General features: G+C 49.6%; 1 protein-coding gene across 1 annotated transcript in view; it reads right to left on the bottom strand.

Annotated features, from left to right (window-relative positions):
- The window catches only part of PRDM6 (PR/SET domain 6), a 58,359-nt gene that overhangs the window by 27,624 nt on the left and 5,092 nt on the right, over positions 1–25,643 (bottom strand). The window contains exon 3 of the mRNA XM_078861865.1: positions 5,720–6,039. Within this exon, the coding sequence (XP_078717991.1) occupies positions 5,720–6,039 (320 nt within the window). The remainder of the gene's footprint in view (positions 1–5,719; positions 6,040–25,643) is intronic.

The raw sequence follows: 25,643 nt of genomic DNA, 5'->3' as shown, positions 1-25,643 counted from the left end.
ACGCCCGAGCGGTAACCCACACTGTAAACTAGCCGCGGTGGTCCGCCGCCAAAAGTTACATGGATCCCCGCCGCCCGCAGACGAGCTCCAAATTCGGGGAGGGGGTGGTGGTGGGCGGGGGGGGGAGGGCTCGCGCTGTTTTCGTTTGCGCCCCATCCATCACCGGTGTCGGTCTATCCATAAGCGAGACGACTTGCAGAGCCGCGGGGCTGGGGAGGGGAGTCCCGCTCGCGAGCGTGCCAAGCTCTGCGCCGTCTCGGTCAAGCCCCCATCCCGCGAGCCATCTCCTCCGCGGCTCACAGCCCCATGCTGCTGCTGCTGCTGGAGCCGAGCAAAGCCCCCTTTCATTTGCTTTTGGTTTGCGATCATTTATCCGGGACATGCGGGGCACGCGTAAAACACTTCGACCTGCGCCCAATACGAGGTGCAGACAAATGTTTTAATGCGCGGTTATATTTCGGCCGCCCGCATGCAACTTTGGTAGAAGTGCCCACGTTTGCTAACTTACTGGATTTCATCTCAATTAGGGGTCCACTAAAATGGAGCAATGTCATTGATGGGTGCCCCAAGCTGCTGATTGATAGTGCAGGCGTAGCGAGCTGGGGAAATTGGTCAGTTAAGTGAAACCTTTGTTGGTTGAGTTTAGATTTTTAATAGCGGATCACCCGCATACATTTTTTTAATTCACACAAAAAAACTTTGTTACCTTGACGCGGGTGCCAGACAAGCGTGGAATCTATGCCAAATGTGAGTTGGGTCTTTATAGGAGTTAAGTGTGGAGAGTTTTCCGCATGGCAAGTGGTCTGAATAGCCACGGGGGGTAGAGCGATTACACCAGAGGTTTCCACGCGTGCAAAAGCCTAAATATCGCGTTGGAAACAGGCATCGCATTTCAACAGAGTCGGTATTTTCATTCGATCCCGTCAAATCGTAGCCCATTAATAATATTTTTACTGCACAAATGTAGAGTACATCGTGGCTCACTGCTGCTCAGTGGGACCGTGGCACGATTTGCTGTCATTACCATCGTTTTCCAATGAGAGATGGATGCGCTGTGCTGCCATAATGAAATTAAAAATCCCTTCACTGTTGCGCACGTCTCTGTGACTCTGCTGCACTGAAGCTCTCGCGTGTGTTTTCGGTTTGCACCGCGTGTTCTGTTCGGCGTGATGACCAACGTTGAAATCCATGTTGCTGGGAGCTTCTTCAATTCCCGAAGAGAGCTAAACAATATCTCTTGTTTACTCCCCACAAAACATTAATCACCTAGTCTAAAGTCTATTTTTTAGGATGGCCCTACATTGAGATCATTGTACACGAGTAAAAGACTTGAAGAGCAACCAGAGCATTGTCTGATCATGTGACGGAACCCACATTTTTTTTAATTTTGCCAATTCCCTCCACTACATCCAACAGCTCGTAACATAGAAATCGCTCAGGCTGTCTAACTCAACGTGCATTTCGATAACGTGAGACACAGCGGTCCCTGTCGTGGTGGAGCTGACCAGGGGGGTAGGGTGAGGGGTTACCACGTGGGAGTCAGAGTGGGAGGAGGAGGTTGCAATCACCCCAACTCCTCTTATTCAAACAAACAAGAACCGAGTGAGATAAAGCCTTTGAGCTCTGCCTAATGCCGAGTTGACCAAACCTCTGTGTCAGGGTGGCTGGAGCACATCCTTCACGTCAGTTATTCCTTTTTAAAAAACGTTCCTACTCCCACACCGAATTTAGGATAATTGCCCTTCAATTACTCAAATTGAAGCAACAATATATTTTGGGGAGTTGTGGCGCAGTGGTTTATGAGCTGCGCTATGAACCTGGGTGAGCCGAGTTTCATTCCCATCCATCAGCGGAAAGTTGTGTTTGAGATACAGCTGCAGGATAGGAGCTCTACGCATCCCAATTGCAACGTACTGTCATTGTGTCCGACAATGTAATCACAGCTAGCTAAGATGGTATTTGGGGACACATTTGCCCCTCTTGTTAATGATGGAGGTACATAATCAACGTTTTTGGGTTAGATCGCGTAATTTATAAATGTGTCGTAACCCTCCACCACCCGACACGGCCAATCAGCAAAAAAGTGTCACGTTGACAAAAGACAAATAGTTCACTACTTTAGCCCACCGGTGTGTTGAAGCGTGAAACCACAACATTTACAAATGTAGTGACCCATTTGTCTTTTGTCAACGTGACACTTTTTTGCTGATTGGCCGTGTCGGGTGGTGGAGGGTTACGACACATTTAAAATAACGCGATCTAACCCAAAAACGTTGATTATGAATAATATTGGTCGCGAAAGCCGACGTGTTAAAATGATGGAGGTGTCCAAAGCAGAGGCGCAGTTGTTACCACACCGCGCCATGAGCCTGGGTGCCTGAGTTTCATTCCAGGCCAGTGGCTAAACATCAGTGGTGGGTGAGTGATATCTGAACCGGTCCGAGGTCTCCCACCCATTTCACCAACTCGCCTTACCAGCGTGGTGACGTATGGTAAAAAGCAATTCCCATGGCGTGGGGTGACTCTCGGCCATTAGTGGACTAACAAACTAGTGATAACTATTGTGAAATTAGTGATGGAGACATTTGGAGCATTTTTGCCATTCTATCTCCCGAACATGAAGAGGATCCAAAAAAATCGCTCTCGTGAGTTGTTGAGATCTTGTTGCTGTGGTTGTAACCAGCAAAGTAGAATTTAGAAATTGAATCGATTACTCTACCGACTATCAGTACAGTCACTCGATGAATCGCATAATGCTAAAATACTTTGGGGAGGGGGAGGGGAAGAGGGCCTCACGTGTTCCCACGTGTGGTTCGGTGATGTTATTAACATCATCAGCCGTGTGACACTGGGCATTGCTGGAAGGGGGCGGGGGGGGAGGTCCTGCCTTCAGCAGGTAAAATGTTGGGGGGGGGGGGGACACACCATTTTTAAAGGGGCCAGGGTAATCGGCCACAGCAAAAAAAGTCATTCATAGTTGTTTACCCGATTATAAACTCAATCGACCAAATGTCTCAGCTTGAGTAAAACGTACATTATTCATCCCGTCTGACCAGATGCCACAGTCGCCGAGTGCCTCGCGAAGGGGTTAGAGACACAACACTATCCATGACGCTGAACGCGAACTCGCTCTAATGCAAGGCCAGCGTGAAACGAAAAACATTTCAAAATTACCGTTTAAATTGGCCTCGAAAAAAATAACCCAACAGGACTTAATTGTGGCTTTTAAGCAACGTGAGTAATGACTGAATTAACTTTTATTGCCCGCGAGAACGTAAACATTGCGTCTGGACCGTACGAATATATTTCGTTTGTTTGATTGAAAGAAAAATAGAACCCGGTTATACATTCCCATCAAATAAAGAGGTTATTGTCGGCGCAATTAAGCGTACGGGGCAATGCGGCATCTCAGAGAGACAGAGAGCTCCACGGCATTTCCGTCTTTTTGTATCTTGGGTAATCGTAAACCGTGCCACGGCCCCCGCGCAGCGATGAAATATACTGAGGGGGAAGGTGATTTACAGCTGTGGCTGTGCATTCATCATTGTCTTCGGCATCACATGGATTTTAACTGACGTTTTAAGTGTGTGTTTTCTCTTCGGCTCTGCTGGCCGAATGGTGCAGTCGTGGTCAGAGAGGTTTGTGGGGGGTGTGGGTGTAGGGATGGCGGGGGTGGGTGATGGTCTGAGGATGTGAGCTATTATGTATAATTTATTGATAGAGTTTTAATTTCAGCAGAAGCCTCTGCAGCCGCGCGTAATCACGACCTGAAACGGGACACCGACAACCGCTTGCCCCCCCCCCCAAAAAAAAAACTGCGACACGGGCCGACACGCTGAATGACACGCGGGGTAACTGCGGTTCCCCAACCTCTCTTTTGTTTCGCTCCCTTCCCGCGGCCGCTATTCCGCGGGTACTTGCTGAACAACGCTTCGCGAACAGTAAAACAAAGTAATCGGTGACGTTTCAGGCAATTAACCTGTTTTTTTCCATTAGCGGTGAGATACAAAAATAAGGGCCATTGCTCAAATGCGTCGCCTGTTGTTATATTTGGGAGGTTTTCTTCTTAATGTTAGAGTCACAATGTTATTGACGAATCCGTCAGGAGGTTTTTTTGCGATCGTGCACCACTGCCCAATATGTGTCAAACAATAAAATAAAAAAATTCACAGGAAATGTACTGTAGCTGTGTTACTTTGTTAATACGAGGTTTTAAAATAAATACGTAAAAATCACCAGGTTAAAGAAAGGCCACCTGCACACGCACCACTTACGCGCGGGGTTTGCACTGCGCGTAAATATTCCACGCGTCGAATGTTGGGTGCGCAAAAAAAACGAACAGGCCAGGAATCTTTGGGTTGGAAACGTCTGGGTGTGTAAATTACATATTATATATACACACACAGCGCTCACTGTATGAAATACATTTTGGAAAAGTGTATCAATTTCAGTAGATAAATATACACACGTAGACATGAATCTACACCTACAGAGAGAATTGATTTCGTTTTATACTCTTGGAGGGAAAGGTTATTTTTTTTACAAAAAAATATTTTGAGCATTAGATTCGCTTGTGAATTTCAAGTTTAGTGCCAAACCTTCCAACGGTTCTCTATCTCTCTCCGACCGTTGATTATAAAATAGCCTCACCACAACCCTTCACTCACAACTGCCGACAATCACACTCTTGGAATTTAGTTTAAATCGCTTGAAAGTAGTCGGACTGATGAAATAAATAAAATAAGGGCCGCGTTGGCAGTTGTGCGAAACGACAGATCCATACATATTCCAGGAGACTTATCATCGGCACTGGCCTTGTATTAGAACAAAAAATATAGGAATTATGAATGTCACATCTATCAGGGGAAAGCATCAATGAGTCTCAGGAGACCTTTTTTTTAAGTCCTACCTTGGGACGTTATGGTCAATGTGCACTTAAGGAACGAGTGTTTTTGCGCGTTGGAGGAAACCGGGATGATAACAATTCACCTCTCTCCCCGGAGTCGACGAGTCGTCCGAACTTGGGATAGCGATTACGATGACTACATACAGAACTGGACGTGATTTTCTTCGTAGTGGTTTAATATAGCGGCCTCTAGTGGATGGTGACTGTCACTTGAACGCATTACAAACAACGAAAAAACGCACTCATAAAAAACGATCGATTATCACTCGAACGATTCAATGATGATTTCGATTTTTTAAAACAGAAATCCATCGATTAATCGATGACGCACTATCGTCACGCAGACAAGACAAAGACCCTGATGGCGCGGGTGATGTTAGCGAGCAGCTATGAAGGTCGCCACGGGGGGGATAGGTGGCCAACACCACACCCGACCACATTTATCTCCCTCGTTCAGATGTTTATACACCGCTCCATTTAACGTTGAGTCAATCTACAAAGATCCCCCGTGTAGCCTTTAACAGACTGTTGGGGCAAGTGCTGTTCGCGATCACCTACGAAGGCCGGCACGGCACACGAGGGGGTGGGTGGGTGGCCAACACCACGCCCGGCCGCCTTTATCTCTCCAGTGGTGATGTTTTTTTTTTTACACACCGCCCAGGTACTCATTTGAGGCTGAGTCAACCTAGGGGTAGGAGGCCCATGACCGGTTCAGACATTCATCACTGCTGTTTGGCCGTGAGCAGCGTAGCGCAAACCGCTGATGCAAAGCGGGCCGTGGCGAGGTTGGTCGTGGGCTCGGCCGTCCGTTACCTCCCAAAGGTGGCGAGTGTTGCGGACCGCTCCCGCACGCAGCCTCTCCACGGGCACCCGCGCTCCGTCGTAGGGACCCAGCCAGGTGCCCGCGGGCAGCCGCTGGGCAGCGCAGAGGCCGAGCCCGGCGCCGGGCAGGCCGCTGCTGCACAGGCAGAGCTCGCGGGGCAGCGAGGCGCGCACGGACGCCGGCGGCTCGGGGCGCAGGGACGACGCGGCCGATGCCGGCGGTGCGCTGGTGCCGACCAAGCGACGGAGCGAGTGGAGGGGGCCGTGCATGGGGCACTCGCCGCTGCGGTTGTCGGCGCACATGTCGCAACCTGTGCGTGGTGGGGCAAAGGTGAGGGTGTGGATTAAGAGGAGTGGGGATGATGGCGAGCAGTGGGGGGGGGGTAGGGGAGCGGTAGTGTAGTGGTTAGCGTGCTGCGCGACAAACTCGAGTTCGATTCCCGCTCACGGACAACAAGCACCAGTGGCTATTATCCTGAGCTGGTCCCTGGGTCTCCTCTCCCCTAGGTCGACTCTGCCTCGAGTGAGTACCTTGGAAACATCGTGACTTAGAAAGACAAAGGCGGCCGGGCGTGGTGCTTGCCGCCCCACCCCCTCGTGTGCCGTTCCGGCCTTCACAGATGCTGCTCGCTAACAGCACTTGCCCCCTACAGCCTGTCTGAGGCTATACGGGGGGGGCGGTCTGTGACATTGGGGAGAGGAGTGATGAGCGAACAGTGGTCAACATTTCCATCCCACAACTTCCACTGCTGTACCGCCATCGTCACCATCATCACCATCTCCACAGTCACCATCACAGCCGCCACCACCATCACCATCATCATCCCCGACTGCCCTGGGGCGGTGACACGGCAAGAGTTTGCAAGAGGATTCGTGGTTCGAATCTCCAGGCCTCCCTGGTCATAACTGCGAGTGCTAATTACCATCACGATATCCGCCGTCTGCTTCACAGTGGACCTGTCCAGGACTGAGCTCAGGAAAATGTTTCGCCGCTGCGAGGCTACGCTGTGACGTTCATCCAGCAGTGGATTGACAAAGGGCTCCAACGTTAACAATGTAAACGCGGTCTACCCAAGGGAGCAAGTCAGCTGCTACTCGCCACCACCGGCGTTAGCCGCAGATGAGAATCGACCTCAGGTCACCATGTTCATAGCGCAGCGCGCTAACTGCTGCGCCACCGCTCAATTTGATCTCAAACGTAAGTCTGCTTTAAACATATTTTTTGTTGTTAATAGGCTTATCGCTTTTACTTGTAAGGGAGTTTAATTCGGACATAATGTAATGCATTACCGCGCGCTACGAGGAAGGGCCGTTCCCCAAAACATCGCCAGTTACATATTCAGGCCAGGCGGGTTGTCGACGAGCGTGCGTCGAGATTGTTTCCTTGTTGCACATTGCTCATTCGTGAATCACGTTTGTTAACGCGCACGACGTGAACTTTAAAAGGGCATTCGGAGAGGGCCGCCTCTGGCCTCCACACACGTGTCAGGCTCGGTGCCCCGACAGCCGCGTGTTTACATTTCGCGCTGCCAGCCCCAGCCCGAAGACATTCCCTGTCTCCCTGCCATGCATTGCACACACGCACACGCACACACACACGCACGCACACACACACACACGCACGCACACACACACACACACGCACGCACACGCGCGCACACACACGCACACACGCACACACACGCACGCACACACGCGCACACACACGCACGCACACACACACGCACACACACGCACGCACACACGCGCACGCACACGCACGCACACACACGCACGCACACACGCGCACGCACACGCACGCACACACGCGCTTGAGCATTTTACTTGCAGGCTTATCTCTATGTCCGAGCGTCCTATATTTAGCCACACGACGGCCCATTGAGACGAATTGCCTCTTTGGTGTGTGAGACCTGTGCAATAATTCTGGTTTAGGCAAAAGGACAGCTATTTAACTTTTGTTTTAGGATCTACAGTACTGTATATATATGTGTGTGTGTTTGCTATGACTTTCCGGGTACATTTAAATTGTAAAAAAAAATGTGCCCTGTGATACTGACCAGGGAACCTCGACACTAAACGCATCCACTTCTCTCGCTCTTCCTCTTGCAAGTGGCCAAGGTTGTTATAAACGACTTAGCGAACATAAGGCGCTGCAACACCATGGCAGTCGTTCCAAATCCGTGTCGGTCATTGGGGTTGATTGACCGTGCGTCACCAAGCGGGTCATCAGTGTAGCTTGTTTGACTGGTCGACTTAACACTCGCCACTGATGTTAGCCGATGATGGTTTATGCTCCTTTTCGTCAAGGCGCAGCTGCTATTGGCTAACCATCGAACAAAGACGCTCGCCGCATCGTGCGCTTTCGGATGCGCTTCTGCGGCCGTCTGGAACGCTCTTCCTTCTGATATTCAGAAGCCGCTGGAGATATGCACTTTGAAATCGTCGAGATTGAAAACTCATTTCTTTAGAACTGCTTTTTGCACGGTTGGCTACGTGCGGTGCGAAAGAAGTTCAACATACATACTGCGGCCCCGAATTCAACTTGTGATTTCGGCTTCATAGCACATTGCGGCAAACCGATGCTCCATAGCTCGATAGACTACACACTGGCTAATGTACGTCATACAAAACAAAGACACCCTAAAACCATATAGACCCTTGGGGGCGAGTGAATGAGCGATCGCCTATGAAAGCCGGCACTGCGCACGAGACGGTGACGTTAACCACGCCCGGCCGCCTTTGTCTTCCCAGCGGTGATGTTTAACCCACAGTGCCGGATGCTCATTTAAGGAGGCCCGGAACAGGTTCAGATATCTGCCACTGTTATTGTTCGTACGGGGGATTCGACCTCGGGTCGCCGGTGTTGGTCGCGCACTGCGATCAGCGCCGCACTAACCGCTGCACGCGCGTACTGTGTGGTAAGGGGCCATCCATTGAGTAGGTACGCAAAAATCTGTCAAAACTTGACCCCTCCCCCCCTCCCTGGACGCACGCGGACGTTTTACACCCCCCTCCCCCACCTGCGTACGTACGCTTGACACGCACCCCCCCCCCGAATCCTATAGAACGGCCGATATCTAATCCACGCAGAAACGATGAAGGATTAATCATATTCACGTGTTTCAGCAGACAGATAGTCCACCGCCGGCTGCGTTAAAGAATCAAGTCGCTTACCTTGGCCACTTATTTTGCTGAGCTGCGTGATAGATGGGGGCACGGGGGCACGGTGGCACACAAGTGACACCTCTCCCACAGTGCCACTTCTTCCGGCAGTACTTGTAGTTGTCTGACAGCTGAATAAACTGAACTGTGGCTCATTTGAAGGCCAATGTAGACAAATTATCGAGGCTTCACCACCCTCTCCCCCCCCCGTTTCCTATGCGCACATTGTCAGTAGACCCCCATACGCAAGCGAACGCATTTGGGTTAACCACCCCCCTCCCCTCTCCATGCGTCCGTACTAAAAGGACGGCCCCTAATTACTACTTCCACGTGCACTCCGCACGTGGAAACCAATTCGCGTCTTCTCCCTTCCGGGATGAGGAGCCGCGCGTGGCGCTTCCATCAACGCCGTCCCCAGACCCACACCGCGATGCGCGTGCGTACGAGCGTGTTTGTTTGTTTGTTTTACAATGAACCTTTAAAAAAAACAACAACGCCAAAGCGTGCCCCTGCGTTGTTTATAAAACAAACACGCGCTCGTAAGAGAGCAAATCCCACCAGAAATTAGACCGTCATTAAAAATAAATTCTGGTTCCACGTGTCCAGACCGGGTCACTTGTTTGGCTCTCGCTCCGTGGCAGATGCCGAGTCAAATCTTCCCTGCAAGGGGGGTTCTACCCCCCCCCCCCCGTCTCTTGACCCGTGGTTGTAGTCACAGCGGGGTTACACATCACGCTGTGTACGCGTGCCCGCTTTGTCAACGATATCGCTGGACGAGGGGGTAAGGCCCCCCCCCCACCCACCCACGCTGTTGTCGTTCATGAGAGGGGGTGGTGGGAGGAGGGGGAAATTTGACCATACTTCACCACGCTGGTTGGCGAATAGCGGTATCTGGTTACTGTGTCCACATATCACTCGCCGCTGATGTGTCGCTGGCTAGGATGGGGAATTGAACTCAGGGACATGGTTCACGTTTAAGTAGTGCATGCCGCAAATCCACTGCGCCGCTGATTGACTGTAGCACATTGCATGGTGTGCTAACTGTTGCATCAGTGCCATTATGCTAAACACTATCGCACTTACGATAACGTTAAGAAGCTGATCGATGTGTTATAAGCGCCAACACTTATACGCATGTTCCGCATTTGGTAAGTAACTAATCTCTCTTGATTCGGAACCCTCGCCATGTGCACCGCACATTCCGTGATTAAAAACTCACCATTTGATTTATAATATTGCCATCCAGCATATAATCAGCACTCATTATCTATCCACTGCTAGATGAAGGTATTCGTGATGTGTTGCCACCATGCTTCTTGGGTATATAAACAGGATGACATTTTTGACAATGGGCCCTCCTTGAGTGACAGGCGAATGGTCCTCATGCCCTGAAGAAGAGTGCTTGCCCGGAACATCACCGACAATAATTCGTGCTAGAAGGAAGTGCATAATAAGGCGTTTTTTTCTTTCTTGGGCTATATCGCCTAAATATAAATGCGTCGTTAAACCCGCCACCACCAGACACAGCCAATTAGTAAGGGTTATCACGTAAACAAAACGTGCCAATTCGTTACAACTTCAGCACAATCGGTGTGCTGGGCAGTAAACCCACAACATTTACAATTCGAGAACGACGTTCCGCTGGTGATTACACCCAGCCTCATCAAGCGATTAGCCAGAATTTTGCAGAAGTCATCCTCAGTTTAATACGTAGGCTTTCGCGACCAATATTATTCATAATCAACGTTTTTGGGTTTAGATCGCGTTATTTATAAATGTGTCGTAACCCTCCACCACCCGACACGGCCAATCAGTAAAAGAGTGTCACGTTGACAAAAGACAAATAGTTCACTGCTTTAGCCCACCGGTGTGTTGAAGCGTGAAACCACACCATTTACAATTTGAGTACGACGTTTCGCTGGTAATTGCATCCAGCATCATCGGGCAATTCGCCTTTTGTCAACGTGACACTTTTTTTACTGATTGGTCGTGTCGGGTGGTGGAGGGTTACGACACATTTATAAATAACGCGATCTAAACCCAAAAACGTTGATTATGAAGAAGTCATCCTTTTTGCCGTCTTAAGGCAGCGCAGTTATGACGAATGCGGCAGATGTTGCAATTAAAACGTCTACACCACTGCCGAAGCAATGCCTGGTATCGTTTCGTGTATAACCATGGCCGCCGATGATGGTGACGACGGAGGGGTGTAATGGAGTAGGCGGACAACGAGTTCAACAGAGAGAAGGTGGCAGAGACGGTGTGGTGACGGGATACACGCGCTCGCAAGCTTCGCCACAGCGCTATCTAAACAGGCATCCGGGTCCCTATAGCCAATACCCACCCACCCCCAGTAAGATCTTGTAGTCTAGCAGGATTTGTTTATAAAGGCCGACTCTGCTGATGAGACCCAGAAGGTCGAAACCGGTCCAAGAGCTTGCCGAAACAAATGTCAATCTAACAAGGTTGACTTTATATAAAAAATAAGAATAGGATTTTCCCCTTTCTGGCATATAACACAGGTGTCAAGATGTCCGAGCATCAAATAGAAACCGTTTGCAAGGGATCAAGTCCGCATTGACCACGCGGACTTGTGGTGAACGTGCAATCCAACTTGCTCCAATAATAATAATCAGAAGGTTGACTTTGCCGGTGAGACCCAGAAGGTCGAATCCGCTCCAGATTGTGCTTGTTGAAACACGTACTTTTGTTGTTGTTTGTTGTTGTTTGGTAACACTAACTGTTTTGGTCTGCGAAAGCGCAATAGACTGACGGACTAAAAACAACTGCCACGTGTTCTTGGTTCTTTCGCTGAAGTCACGGAGAAGGGAAACTGACGTCACGTGTGTTCGTGTCGGTACGCACACGCGTGCTCGCCACCTTCTAACAAAGAGACGCCAAGTAGCCCATCAGGTGGACGACACCCTGGGCTGGTTTGTGTTGCGCGCCACGCCGAGCCTCGGACAATCTATCAAAGTCAGTTAAACCGAAGGCTTTTTTTTCTCTTCCCCCCTCCTCCTCCTCTCTCCTTTGCGCTCCGTGAAGTTTGCTGAGCCCGCGGGGCTGATTGATGGCTTAGACGCACCTCTAAGCCTCGCCCCTTGACAAAGAACAAGCTTCGGCCAACACGGCGCGACACCCGAGATCCGAAACGCGTGTTTTTCTCACCACGCGACACGACTCGAGCGCCCGGACGCATCAATCAGTGCTTTCCCCGCAATGCAGATCGCACGCCTCATTCTATGCAAATGCAGATGGTACCTCAACCCCCCCCACTCACCCCACCCATACTACACCCCAACCCCCCACTCACCCCCACCCCTACCCCCCACTCATCCCCACCCTACACCCCAACACCCACTCATCCCCACCCATACTACACCCCAACCCCCCACTCACCCCCACCCCAACCCCCCACTCATCCCCACCCTACACCCCAACCCCCCACTCACCCCCACTCACCCCCACCCCTACCCCCCACTCATCCCCACCCTACACCCCAATCCCCCACTCATCCCCACCCATACTACACCCCAACCCCCCACTCACCCCCACCCATACTACACCCCAACCCCCACTCACCCCCACCCATACTACACCCCAACCCCCCACTCATCCCCACCCTACACCCCAACCCCCACCCATACTACACCCCAACCCCCACCCAAACTACACCCCGAACCCCCACTCACCCCCACCCATACTACACCCCGAACCCCCACCCATACTACACCCCGAACCCCCACTCACCCCCACCCATACTACACCCCAACCCCCACTCACCCCCACCCATACTACACCCCGAACCCCCACTCACCCCCACCCATACTACACCCCAACCCCCCCACTCATCCCCACCCATACTACACCCCAACCCCCCCACTCATCCCCACCCATACTACACCTCAACCCCCCACTCACACCCACCCCTAACCCCCACTCATCCCCACCCTACACCCCAACCCCACACTCATCCCCACCCTACACCCCAACCCCCCCACTCATCCACCCCATACTACACCCCAATCCCCCCACTCATCCCCACCCATACTACACCTCAACCCCCCACTCACACCCACCCCTAACCCCCACTCATCCCAACCCTACACCCCAACCCCACACTCATACCCACTCTACACCCCAACCCCCACCCATACTACAGCCCAATCCCCCACTCACCCCCACCAATACTTCAGCCCAATCCCCCACTCACCCACACCCATACTACACCTCAACCCGGCTCCTTCACCCGGCTCACCACCAAAAGCCAAGATCCCTCGTGTAGCCTTAACAGAATGTTGGGACAAGTGCTGTTAGCGAGCACAAATGGAGGCCGGATTGGCACACGAGGGAGTGGGTGGCCAGCACCACGCTCGGCCGCCTTTGTCTCCATAGATACTCATTTAACACTGAGTCGACCTAGGAGAGGCCCAGGACCAGTTCAGATAATCGTCACTGTTGGTGGCCGTGAACGGCAATAGAACTCGAGTCACCAGGTTCGTAGCGCAGCGCGTCAACGACTGCTACTCCATCCCGCACCTCCAATTAGCACAGGTTGGCTACGTACCGTGCGAAAGAAGTTTCGCCATACACACGCACCACTAACCACCACCTGCTACGCAGTTCACTTCGCATCCCTTCTCACCTACTCCTCCGCCGCATCTCCCAATGCCACGAGCAATCAAAACACCACTGCACTGCTATTCAGCAACAAACTCGTTTCACCTGCAAAACACGCGCCGTCTCGCGCTCAACGCACACGCGCTCTGAAGTCACTGAGCTTAATGTGTTCGCAATGAATGCCCAGTGCTCCGGAAATCCACTGCTAGACGAAGACATCCGCACTCGGTGTCGGTCACGGGCGTTGTTGTTTTTTTGTTTGACCGCTCTTCGCCACGCTGGTTCAGCGCCCGGATCGGTTGAAGGGAGTTGGGAGAACGACTGCCGGTGTCGCGTCACGCTCCGATACCGAACGGCGAGACGACGGATGCTCGTCCGACACGGTGCCGGGACGTCGACTCAAGTGGCAGGGTTCATTTGGTGCGCTAACCACTCCGTCACTACTCTACCCCCCCCCCCCCCAACAACAAACAAATGCAGAAAGAAAAAAAACACTCGCAGATAAAAGACAAACGTCGCGTGTATAAATCCTGCGCATGCTGCTCGAACCACGCCCGGCCGCCTTTGTCTCCCCGGTGCCGATTATTACACGCGGCACCGAGCATACTCGTCGTAACGCTGAGTCGACCTAGAGGGAGGGAGGGACAGGACCCCTTCTGTGAAATTCGTCAGCGACGCGTGGCCGTGAGCGACGATCGGAGTCAGATCGCCGCCGCAAGTTCGTCGTCGTGCACAGCGCTCACGGCACTCACTCCACCGCTCCCCAAACAAACAAACAAACACGCAACTCGCGTCCTCATCCTTTACGCCTGGAGAATGGACGAGGAAATTATCTCAACCGGAGCCCAAGCGAGTAACGCGATCCCGTGCCGAGTGCGCGGTTCCCGCACGCAAACGGGTGGTGGAGCGGGGGGTGGGGTGTAGATTACAGTGGATTTAAAGAGGGGTTTACATCGTGCACAGGAAACGCCGGGGAGGCTAATAAAGACGCGACCGCCTCCCCCCCCCCCTTATTAAAGTGATTTTTTTTCCTCCCTAATTTCGCTGTTGAAAGAGAAGCGAGAAGAGTCAGGGGCTGAATTTCTCACTCGGTGGTTTCCGGAACGCCGCTTATGAGAAGGAGGTAATCGGCGTAAGACGCTTAACTACTACGACTACTGCAGCACCATGTACGCCTATCTGGCGCTACGGTGACGAGATGTTAGCTACCTCGCCTGGTATACAGGAGATCGTGGGTTCGAACCCCGTCCCTGACGCCTGCTGTATATTTGGAGTTTGTGTGTTCTCCACGTGCTCGCGTGGATTCTTCTCCGGGTCCTCCGGTTTTTCCTTCCACATTTATAACAAATAACTTAACAATATTTGGCTGCTATACATTTTCACGTGATAAGCCACTTCGTTTAGCTATCATGTGTGGCCAGGTCGCTTCTGAAAAAGAGCTATATAGCCCAGTGGGCCATAACGAGGAAAATAAAAATCGTTAGAAAGTGAAATCTATAATAATACAGTACGCCTGTGTATTGTTACCCTATATGTATGTATCAATATCAACAGGTTAAAAGGATAGCACTGTATAATACGAGATGGATGTGGTGTAATGATTACAAGAACAGTGTTTCCGCAGTGTTCCGGTTGGAATGATTAAGCGCTTGGTATAGAATGAAACATGGTTTGTGCGTTAGAGACACAGACGAAAAAAGCTAAACAATAACTTGGACGAATGCGAGGAAGCTCCCAGAACGTGGAGAGCGAAACGAAGGATACGCGGTTCAACCCGAGTATGTCAGAGCCAAAACTTGGATGGATGGAAGATTCGTGCGGTATGTGTGCTGTTTTTTTAGCTTTGCGTTGGATGACCACCACGCCGTAATAAACACACGCCTTTTTACGCCTCCTTGCAAATTCAAAGATTGCCTATAGATGCTAAAAGCCTCGAGGTCAAAAGGAAAGAAAACGTTTTTGGAGTAGAGGGGGTGGTGGTGGTGGTGGGAAGGAATAGGGCGAGGGGGGGGGGTGAAAGATTGATGGCCTGAGTTAGTCGAGTTATTAAAAACAGAGCGCTGGACATAGAGCAAGTTTGACATCTAACTCAAGGCAGAGCGCTTTGAAGTGGAGCGTGGTTTCTAAAAATGCGCAATTGCTCTGCGTTGTGTTGGCTTGCCCGTGACTCGGCCATTCCCCGTGACTCTCACAGTACGGGCAACACCACACTGTGGCCTTCACGACACCTGTGGTCGAAGCAGAACTTTGGCGCAGACTACGCAGATTTGTCAAACTCCCGATTTGTGTGAACGTCGCGAGCAATCTTTTGCATGGGCTGCGGGCTGGCCAGGAAATTGCGGTATACCAAGTAGATTCTAGAATCCATCTGTGTGGAGTTTTGATGTTAACGTGGTAAGGGTTGGTTTTGTTATATCCGAGTAATCAGATCTAATCCACCTAAACACTCATTCATGGAATTGGCCAAACACCCCAATGCACGACCTTCTTGAAAATAAGTCTTGAGACTCAGCGAAGACGCCATTATATGTCATCATTGTTATTATCGGATCGTGCGGTAACGCAGGGGATTTCGCGAGTACTCAGCCTAGTGAAGTATGCTTAAACAACCCCTTTGGAACAAGCAGTGGAGCGACAAAGCGCTGTAAATTTGTATTGCTATGTGCACTTTACTCGGGGTCTACAAAGTTGGCTATCACCAAAAAAAACTGTTGAGAATCCACTGTGATAACAATTTGCATTTTGCAATTAACTTTTAAAAACAAACCTAAGCAATTAATGCACAACCAATTCGGGCGTCATATAGCCAATGCAATGCGGCGGAAGCAAACGAAACATTAACGCAACACCTCCAATACTGCAGCGGTGTGTTGGACAATGGGAACCCTCCTTCCCTCCTCCTCCGCTGGGGAACTTCACGCCACGTTCACCCCGGGGCCACGCCGATGCCTCCCCTCGCCGCGTCTCGAGAATCACGTGGAAGCGATTATTGCTCTTGGAGCGGCCGCAAGCTCCGGGCTAAATTGTGCCCGGCTACGCGCACGGGAAACGCGCGATATTACGCATCATAGGCGCACCGGTGCCTCAACTATTTCCCCAATTAAACTTTAAGTGCACCCCCCCCTCACCCCACCTTACTCCCCCTGTTGTTAATACGGTTGTTATGATTGTTGTGCGTTTCTCCACATGCATACGTTGGCCGATATCTTAATTTAGTCATCAAGACGGCTGTTTCTAATCAATGTCTCGGTTCATCCGGCGCGTGCCGCTATTATGTTGTTTAATAAGAGGAATGATTGCATCAATACCGCCTACGACCCCCCCGCCCGCCCCTCCCGCCGTGCCTCGTTCACGCACGAGTGCGCGTAAATTGAAAACACGATCGGGGCATTGGGTGAAAAGTTGTACGCTTATCTGTTATGGAGAAGGACCATTTCCAAAACGTCGCCTCTCAAATAATTTTCTTTTATTTGTTGCGACTCATTTATCGCAGAAAAGGGGGAGTAAAAGTCACCATCTCGCGATGAACTGATGAATATCGACTGACTGTGTGCTCACGATGCGTTCTTCTGAGATGCGCGTGTGCGGTGCGGAATGGAGGCCAGCAATGGAGGCCGCTCGCTGCATTCATCACAATCTAAAGTAAATAAATAAAAATTACATCCATCGCTTTTGCAGCAAACGAAACCTGGCAAACACCGAAACTCCGCGACGCGTCGAATATTTACAGGAGATAATTTTTACGCCTCGATTTAAAAATAAAAAAATGCACCGCTCGCGACGCGCGGGTCGTGTTTGACGAATTGTATCGGCGGCCGTGAAAACGCGACCGCAAATCCTCCTCCAACGTCCCGGAGTTACGTCGCGAGGGTCGTTGCTCGTCACGGACAAAGCGCACGCCACAAATGAACCACAGTGCCCCTTGCCGATCGCACCAACCCCGGTCATCCTCACAAGCGGCGGCCTTCGGTTGGACATCAAAGGCGGCGGTCGTCAGCGCATCATCATCGCGCGGCGATTTCAGAATGCCCTTCACTGCGGCCGTCTGGAACGCTCTTCCTTCCCATATTAGGAAGCCACTGGAGCTATGCACTTTCAAATCTAGATTGAAAACTCATTTATGTAGAACTGCTTTTTGTGTTTAGTTCGTTGTCCTCCCCCCCGCACTTCCGATTAATGCGGTTGGCTACGTACGGTGGGAAAGAAGTTCAACATATATTACAATACGTCACAATGAAAATACAGAGTCTCGTCAATCCACGACTCCGCACGCCGTGCAGGGCATGCGGGTTTGACCATACTTCCCCACTCTGGTAAGTATGGGGTTGCTGAAACGGCGGAGGGGACGGGGTGGTTTCCCCTGGGTCCGCTTCCGATATCACTCGCCCACTCATCTTAGCCGTGGCCTGAAATCGAACTCAGATGGTCAGGTTCGTTCATGGATAGCGCATTGCACTATCCACTCAGCGGCCACGCTAAACACGCGACTTACTCACGCAGCTTGCGTGTTTGAATTATTTTAAGGGTTGCACCCCTGTAACTGCCTATTCTTATTTGGGGTACATCCATCCAGCGATCAATGAGCTAAGATATGTGAAGAAAAGTTGAGATAGCGTGCGTGCATTACGCAACGTTTTCTGTTGAACGTTTGAAAAAATTCACTGCTCCTGCACGGCACTGCTGGTAATTGTGCACATTCAGTAATTGTACGCATTCAGTAAAGTAATAAAGCACTTCTGTGTAGGCAGAGCCGTCCCTGGGGTACGGCAAATCGGGGCGACCGCCCCGGGCCCCGCGTTTTTTTTTTTTTGGGGGGGGGGGCGCGCACGCTTCGACGTCGCGGTGTCAAATTTAATACCTCCCGTTTAGTTTGAAGGCGTCGGGGGGGCCCATGCGGTTGGGTTGGTTCCGGGCCCCGCACCCCCTATGCACGGCCTTGCGCGTGTAGGTGTTCGCGTGTGTTTCTGTATGGCTATCTGAATGTGGTTCCGAGGGGGTCTTCGGCATGTTGTCCGACGCTTCGCTCTGACGTGCTGAGCACTTCTGCGGAAATTCCGCTCGTGAAATGCAGGCCCCAAGCCGCGTGCAGCGAAACGAACGGGCATCGTGCCGAAGAACACGCGGTGTATAAAAGCAGAAAAAAAAACAATTTGTGAGCAGCGTGCGATATATTTCCTGCGTGCAACCCGATGTTTATTTTATTCTTCATCGTGTTTGCCTATTCAGCCACAGAAAACAATGGTCTGAGCGCGTCGTGCACCGCAGTCGCGTTCAGATGACTTTGACGATAAACGGGGTCCTGTGCTAGGAACATCTTCGGCTTATACCGAACATCGCGCGGAAGTAAATAGTGTGGTGGTGGTGGTGGGGATGCTGCGCTTGCAGTTGTGCACACGTGTACGCATGCATGTACAATATGCAACGTTTCGGGTACTAACTCTGCCATTGTTGCGCAGCGCGCGATGACAAAGGGTGTGTTCTGTGAAGGACTTGCCCGAAACGTCGCCAACTATTTGTCTTGTACCTTTTGAGGCCACCCATTGTTATTGAGCCAATGTGTTAGGTATCGCGTAGGATTGCGCAATTGACTTCCTCAAAAGCAACTTCATATCACGTTTACACATCGGTACATGTGTACATACATGTGCACATACGTACACGTGCACATACATGTCACCTGGACATTGATGATAGTGGCCCAAAAGTGAGGACAGATGGGGTTATTTCGTTATTTTTTAACACTAGCATTTATATTCTTTAAGTTAATATTTTACCTATTATCATTATAACTATATTTTTCTTCTTTTTCAGATGACATTTACAAATGGAAAGAACATTTATTGAAGACGAACGATTTAAATTCGTATTTACACATGCTAAAGAAGGCAGCTGTGATCTTTAAAAAAAAGTCCTATATGAATTTAGATGATTAATGCATGCATAGTTAGTTTGAACATTTGTTAAAATAAATTAAATAACCATATGTTATTTGTTAAAATAAATATATGTCCGACTAAATTGTGTTGTACCGATATTTTTTTTGACTTATTTAGAATACGTTTTCCTAATTAAATAACGTTACATTTATCGAGGAACATTAGACTTAAACCACGGTAATATGCGCGAGAGTGCATCGGTACTTTTGATATCCTGTTATTGAAACTGGACGAATCGTTTCTTGTACGAGGTGTAACAGACACATACTGTATTGCAATTGGTCATATTTTCCCGGAAAGTTAACAACAACAATAACAGCTATTTGGCTGCGTGAAGGTGGAACGCACAATCCTCCAATTGATCCTTATGGCAGTATCCCGGTATACCAAATAATAAAAACTGGCCGAGGCAATTAAATATTTTATTTCTGGGACACTATTTTTCCCAGGGGTGTACTTAACTCCGCGACTGGGGTACCAATCAATCCGAAATCAGTGCTACTCCACGATGTCGAAACGCAGCGAAGATGATTGCGCTGAAACCCTGAACGCTCGTACGCACCGTAGTGGTGCATCGTGTACAGCTCGTCGAGATGAGTCGATGGCCGCATCGCCGACCATCAGCAGACTAACATGACTGCATCACGGACATTATGCGAGAGCCGGTGTACTCATAAGGTTCAACCGTCAGTTAATCATTCTCATTCAAAGAAAGGTAATTGCTCGAGACGTCAACCTGTACATCTGATTGTATGCTATGAAGACCTATTTTGGCAGCGGATGTTGACACGGTGTAGTGTACGATGGCCGTGTGCGTCACTGCCAACGCAGTCCACCCCCATTGTTTTAGTTTTAAGTAGTTGCAAATAATGCGGCATTCGCGTCTCCACGAAGGGTCTTATTCAATTCAAACAAACCGACAGCCACACACATTCGTCCAGTCATCACGCACAAAACAAAGACCACCCCCCCCCCGTCTGGCCTTAATAACAGACTGTTGGGGCACGTGCTCGTAGCGAGCACCTATGAAAGACGGCACGGCACGGCACACGAGGGGGTGGGTGGCCAACAACACCACGCCCGGCCGCCTTTGTCTCCCGAGTGGCGATGTTTACACAACACACCAGGGACGTATTTGAGGCCGAGTCGACGTACGGGAGGGCCCATGATCGATTCAGATAATCGTCACTGGTGTTGGCTGTGAGCGGGAATTGAACTCGGGTCGCCAGGTTCGTCGCGCAGCGCGCGAACCACTACACTACCGCTCCCCAAATATATACACACATACAGATGTGTGTATATATACACACACTCGGTATATATACTGAGTGTGTGTGTATATATATACACACTCACATAATACGCCATACACACGCGGCGGAAAGAGCGAACTGTTGCTATGAATCTTGATTTGAATCTTGATTTGAAGCTTTCGTGACTGCAGGAATCCATACTCTTTGGTTCTTTCGGTAAAGTCACGTCGGTAGAAAAATAATAGATCACGACGTTTCGATCGCAACACAAGCAATCGTCATCAGGTGGGACAACCACAGCAAGAAAAAAACTACTATGAACTCGACCACCCGAGTTCGATTTCCAGCCGCGTCTACAATTACAATCAGCGGCGAGTGATATCAGAACCGTTACTGCGTTTCCGCCTCCATCAACCCCCCATTGACCAGCGTGGTGAAGTATGGTCAACAGCTCCCCCTTGATCGGCATAACCTGCGGGGGAGTAGGGGTATTTTGTGACGTTATTGGTGCTTGATCCACTGTGGCACTGAGAATGGCTGCGATGCGTACTCACACACGCGAACGCGCTGGCAGATGAGACGCACGTGCGATCACGATGCTCGTAGCGGGTACGATGCGTTCCGTAGCTTTAGCAGCGGCTTATTTATTTGTTTGGAAGACGCTCATATATATATACACTTGTTGTGTATTTTATTTCTCTCCCTCTTTAATGGTGAAAACGATCGATTTTCTTTCCCGGGGCAGGATCGAGTTAAGGCAAGACAGCTTGCGTTTTGCCCAGGAAAACTGCTGGCGGGACGCGGCATTCACGGAGCCGAACGGCGAGACGACGCCGCCCCCCCCCCCCCCCTCTTGATGGATCGCCGCTCTCGACGCATCGATCCGACCCCTGGCGCAGTCGAAGCGGCGAGCGCGCTCAGAAAACTGCCCGCAATTAATTGAGCCGTGTTCCCTTCATCGATCATTTCGGCTGGCAGCTATCGATGGAGATTAGTGCTGATAGACCATTTTATCACTTTAAATAAACATTCAGCCTCTGCGACGCCGTGACCGCGCGTGCAGTGGGCGGCCGAACGAGACTCTTAGCCGAGTGCAGGAGGGGGGGGTCAGGGGGGGGGGGGAATTTGTGACGTTACTGGTTCGTAAGAATTTGCTAATAGATGTCAACGGCCGCTTACAAAATACGACGACAAAATATCGGGGAGCCTCCAGAATGATTGGACCGTAAGTGATGGGATTTGTCTCCGTGCCACGTGGCCTAAGAGAGACACGCGTAATGAATACGCGTTATCCTGTTACAAAGTACAGCATTGCTTTATTCGTGTACGGGTCTAATGTGTATGGGTCTATATGAGATGATGCGTGCCTATGATGTATAGTTTTAAATATGTTTATGTTGTATTTATTGCTGTATATAGCTCTATCCTGTATAATATGGTTGTATGATGTATGCAGTACAGAGGTCTATGCTGTCCGTATCAGTGTCGGCATTGCACAGATCTATGTTGTATAAAAGGAATGTTTTAAATAAACTCTATGATCACTCAAGAACAGTGTGCCTGTGGCAGGCAGCGCGTAAAACGGTGGTGGCGGATATATGGGGGAGCGGTGGCGCAGTGGTTAGCGCTGCACTGGCCTACGAACCCGGCGACGCGAGTTTGAATCCCGCTCACGTCCAACAACAGTGACGAATATTTGAACTCGTCGTGAACCTCTCCGAGGTCTACTCAGCCTCAAGTGGACACTTGGTGCAATGCGTAAGACATCACCACTGGGGAGACAAAGGCGGTCGGGCGTGGTGCTGGCCACCCACCCACTCGTGCGCCATGCCGGCCTTCATAGGGGCTCGCTAACAGCACTTGCCCCAACATTCTGTTAAAGGCTATACGGGGGATCTTTGGAGAAAACGTACATACCGTTTGACAAAGATCCCCCGTGTAGCCTTAACAGACTGTTGGGGCAAGTGTTGTTAGCGAGCACCTGTGAAGGCCGGCACGGCACACGAGGGAGTGGGTGGCCAACACTACGCCCGACCGCCTTTGTCTCCCCAGTGGCGATGATTTTACACACCGCACCAGGTACTCATTTGAGGCTGAGTCGACCTAGGGGATGCCCACGACCGGTGAAGATAATCGTCACCGATGTTGTCCGTGAGCGGGAATCGCACTCGGGTCACCTGGTTCGTAGCGCAGCGCGCTTACTTTTAACCTTACCGCTTCACCACATATACACTGTGTATATATATGTGCGCATTCACGTAACAAAAAGCAACGCTCGATAAGCAGACGTTAAGAATTGACATGCGCGCCACTCGTATTAGGTTCAGTGCTCCGTGCCCTGCTGCAGATTGAATCGCTATGGGCCCGCGCTTGACTTGGCGCTGTCATAAGCGGTTGTTCGTACTTTACGCAGCAGCTAACATCTTTCGCCCACCCCCCCGCCCCACTTTTCCGCTAATTATAATTGTAAAAAAGAAACTACACTTAACTTGTCTGTTGAACGACAGAGCCGTTAGTCTTGCAGACCGGCCTCATTAGAAGATGATTAATGTCCGCGGGAAGCTATTATAATCTTGGAAAGTCAACCCCCACCGCCGCAAAAAAATAATAAGTTTGCGTTGTAATTTGATTCCCTGCATATTACAAAAAAAAATCATCAGGTGAATATCCTGAGCTTTGACTGCCGTAAGATGACGCCAACAACGGGAATTTAGAGCGGTAAAGAGTTTGCGGCTTACACAACACAGCCCATAAATGTAATTAGACACAACAAGAAACTCATTTGGAGAACACACATATATGTAGGCTGACGGTAAACAGTATAACATCTTGCTAGTAAGTTTTGTTCATTCATAAACCGTACACGTGCGGTGTGTGCGCATTGTACGAGGCATGTTTTCCGTGTATATGGAATTATTCACAACTGTTAATAATGCGCTACTTGTTTAGAACCTTTAGTTTAACCGTGTATATATTTAAAATGTCATTATTGTTGTCATTTAAATTAGCGACATTTCGGGCATTTGCCCGTCTTAATCGCACGTAAACTTTGCCGAATTTTTTTTTTATATTTACTTTAAAAGTTGACGTTGTTGTTGAGTTCTGTTTAGTTAACGGTGCCAGCGCACCAAATTCCATCGTATCACCAGATAATTTGTTCACTTAAATTAGGGTAAATTAATTGTCGATGTACATTTTGTACTGCAGCGCGCGTGTGTGTGTGTGTGTTGAAGGGAACAACATTACTCCACCCGATCGCATGAATTAAACTCACTATTAAACCATTCTGCTTTATACTTAATGTATAAAAACAAACGTGTCGGATTGTTTTCCCTCTCTCTTTCTCTGTTCCGAAATTAAAAATGTAACCTATGCATTACGCAAATTCTTTACGGGTAAAAAATATATATATACTTAAATTTGAACAAAATTAGAGGCGAGTTGTAACGCTTATACACATGCGCAAAATTCCGACAAAATACTTTTAAACAATCATTCCGGAATGTGTGGAAATTTACGTATTCATTGTTAATTAAGACCTGCACTGTACCACATCTGTACCGCCACCGGATACCCATGAAATTGAGCCTGGTAGCTCATTGGGCCCTTCCTGTCGAAATAAATAAAATGTATCATCTGTCAATCACAATTCCTTAAATTATTGTTCATTCCTTTCTGACGGACAAATATGGAAATATATGTGCATGTACATTTATTTTTGGGGGCCAGACTGCACACGCCAAAGCGACGGATGCCGTGTACCGCCCCAAGTTACCGTGAGAGTTCAATTGGGAATTGGGTTGATGCGCGATATTCACGTCAATTTAAAACGACCCCAGTCGAGTGACGGTTCCGTTTCTAGGCACAGGAATGCGGTAAGGATTCGTGCCAACCAGGGGCTTAACATTTATTTCACTCGATATTTTCCGGAACGCTGCTAAGGCTGCGCTTGAAATAAGATATTATCGACGTAAGGCACGACCACTACAACTACAAAGTACGCAAATCCGTGACAATTCTTTATTTATCGCACCATATATTTTACTAATACTAAGAACATATTTATATCAAGTATACGACAAATTAAGACGAGATGCAGGGGTGTGGAGTGTTGAAATAATTCCCCGCAACAGCCGTTGGGGACAATTCCGGCTCTATAATTAAGCTCGGATGTTAACGCGGTATATGAATACAAGCGGTGAAAGCTTTTATTTATTTAAGACTAACCTTTTAATCCCAATTTTCCAATTTACAGAAACGACCGTGTCAAATGTAACCAACACGACGCGCATAGCAGAGTCGTGTGAAGCACATTTCAACTTTTCAATTTAGTTTATTACCATTTTCCGTGTAAATATTGTCCGTACTCTGTTTTTGAGCACAGCATTTGGTCAGCGAATGCTTCCTTATCTGCATGAATAATAGGCATGATTAAGTATCATTAATAATTAGTATTATTCATAGTTATTAATGTTATTATCCCAAAGGCCCCGTTGCTCTGGTGCGTCCAGATGTACTGTTGCATCGAAGGCGAAGTATGAAACATAAATTATGAAGGTGATGACTAAATCTGGATTAACAATAACAATAAATGCACATGTACTCCGGTTTCACAGTTGACGTTATATTAACATCCAACATAAAACAATCACTCCACTCTAGATCAGAAGGAGGTAAGTCTTTTCAACGCCCCCACCCCCACGCTACGTCTCTCCGCGTGTACCAATCCCCCCCCCCCATTCAAATACAAATGAACTCGCTCTGCGCTGTACGCGCCCGATGATTGTTAAACACGTCCCACGTGACGCGCTAAGAAATTAACGCCGTCTGCGTCACGTGCACCACGTGAACACGCACACACGTGCACCACGTGAACACGCACACGCGTGGACCACGTGAACACGCACACGCGTGGACCACGTGAACACGCACACGCGTGCACCA

The sequence above is a fragment of the Lampetra fluviatilis genome, chromosome 13 (genome assembly GCF_964198595.1).
Source record: "Lampetra fluviatilis chromosome 13, kcLamFluv1.1, whole genome shotgun sequence".
NCBI lineage: Eukaryota > Metazoa > Chordata > Hyperoartia > Petromyzontiformes > Petromyzontidae > Lampetra > Lampetra fluviatilis.
This window is presented reverse-complemented; position numbering and strand designations above follow the sequence as displayed.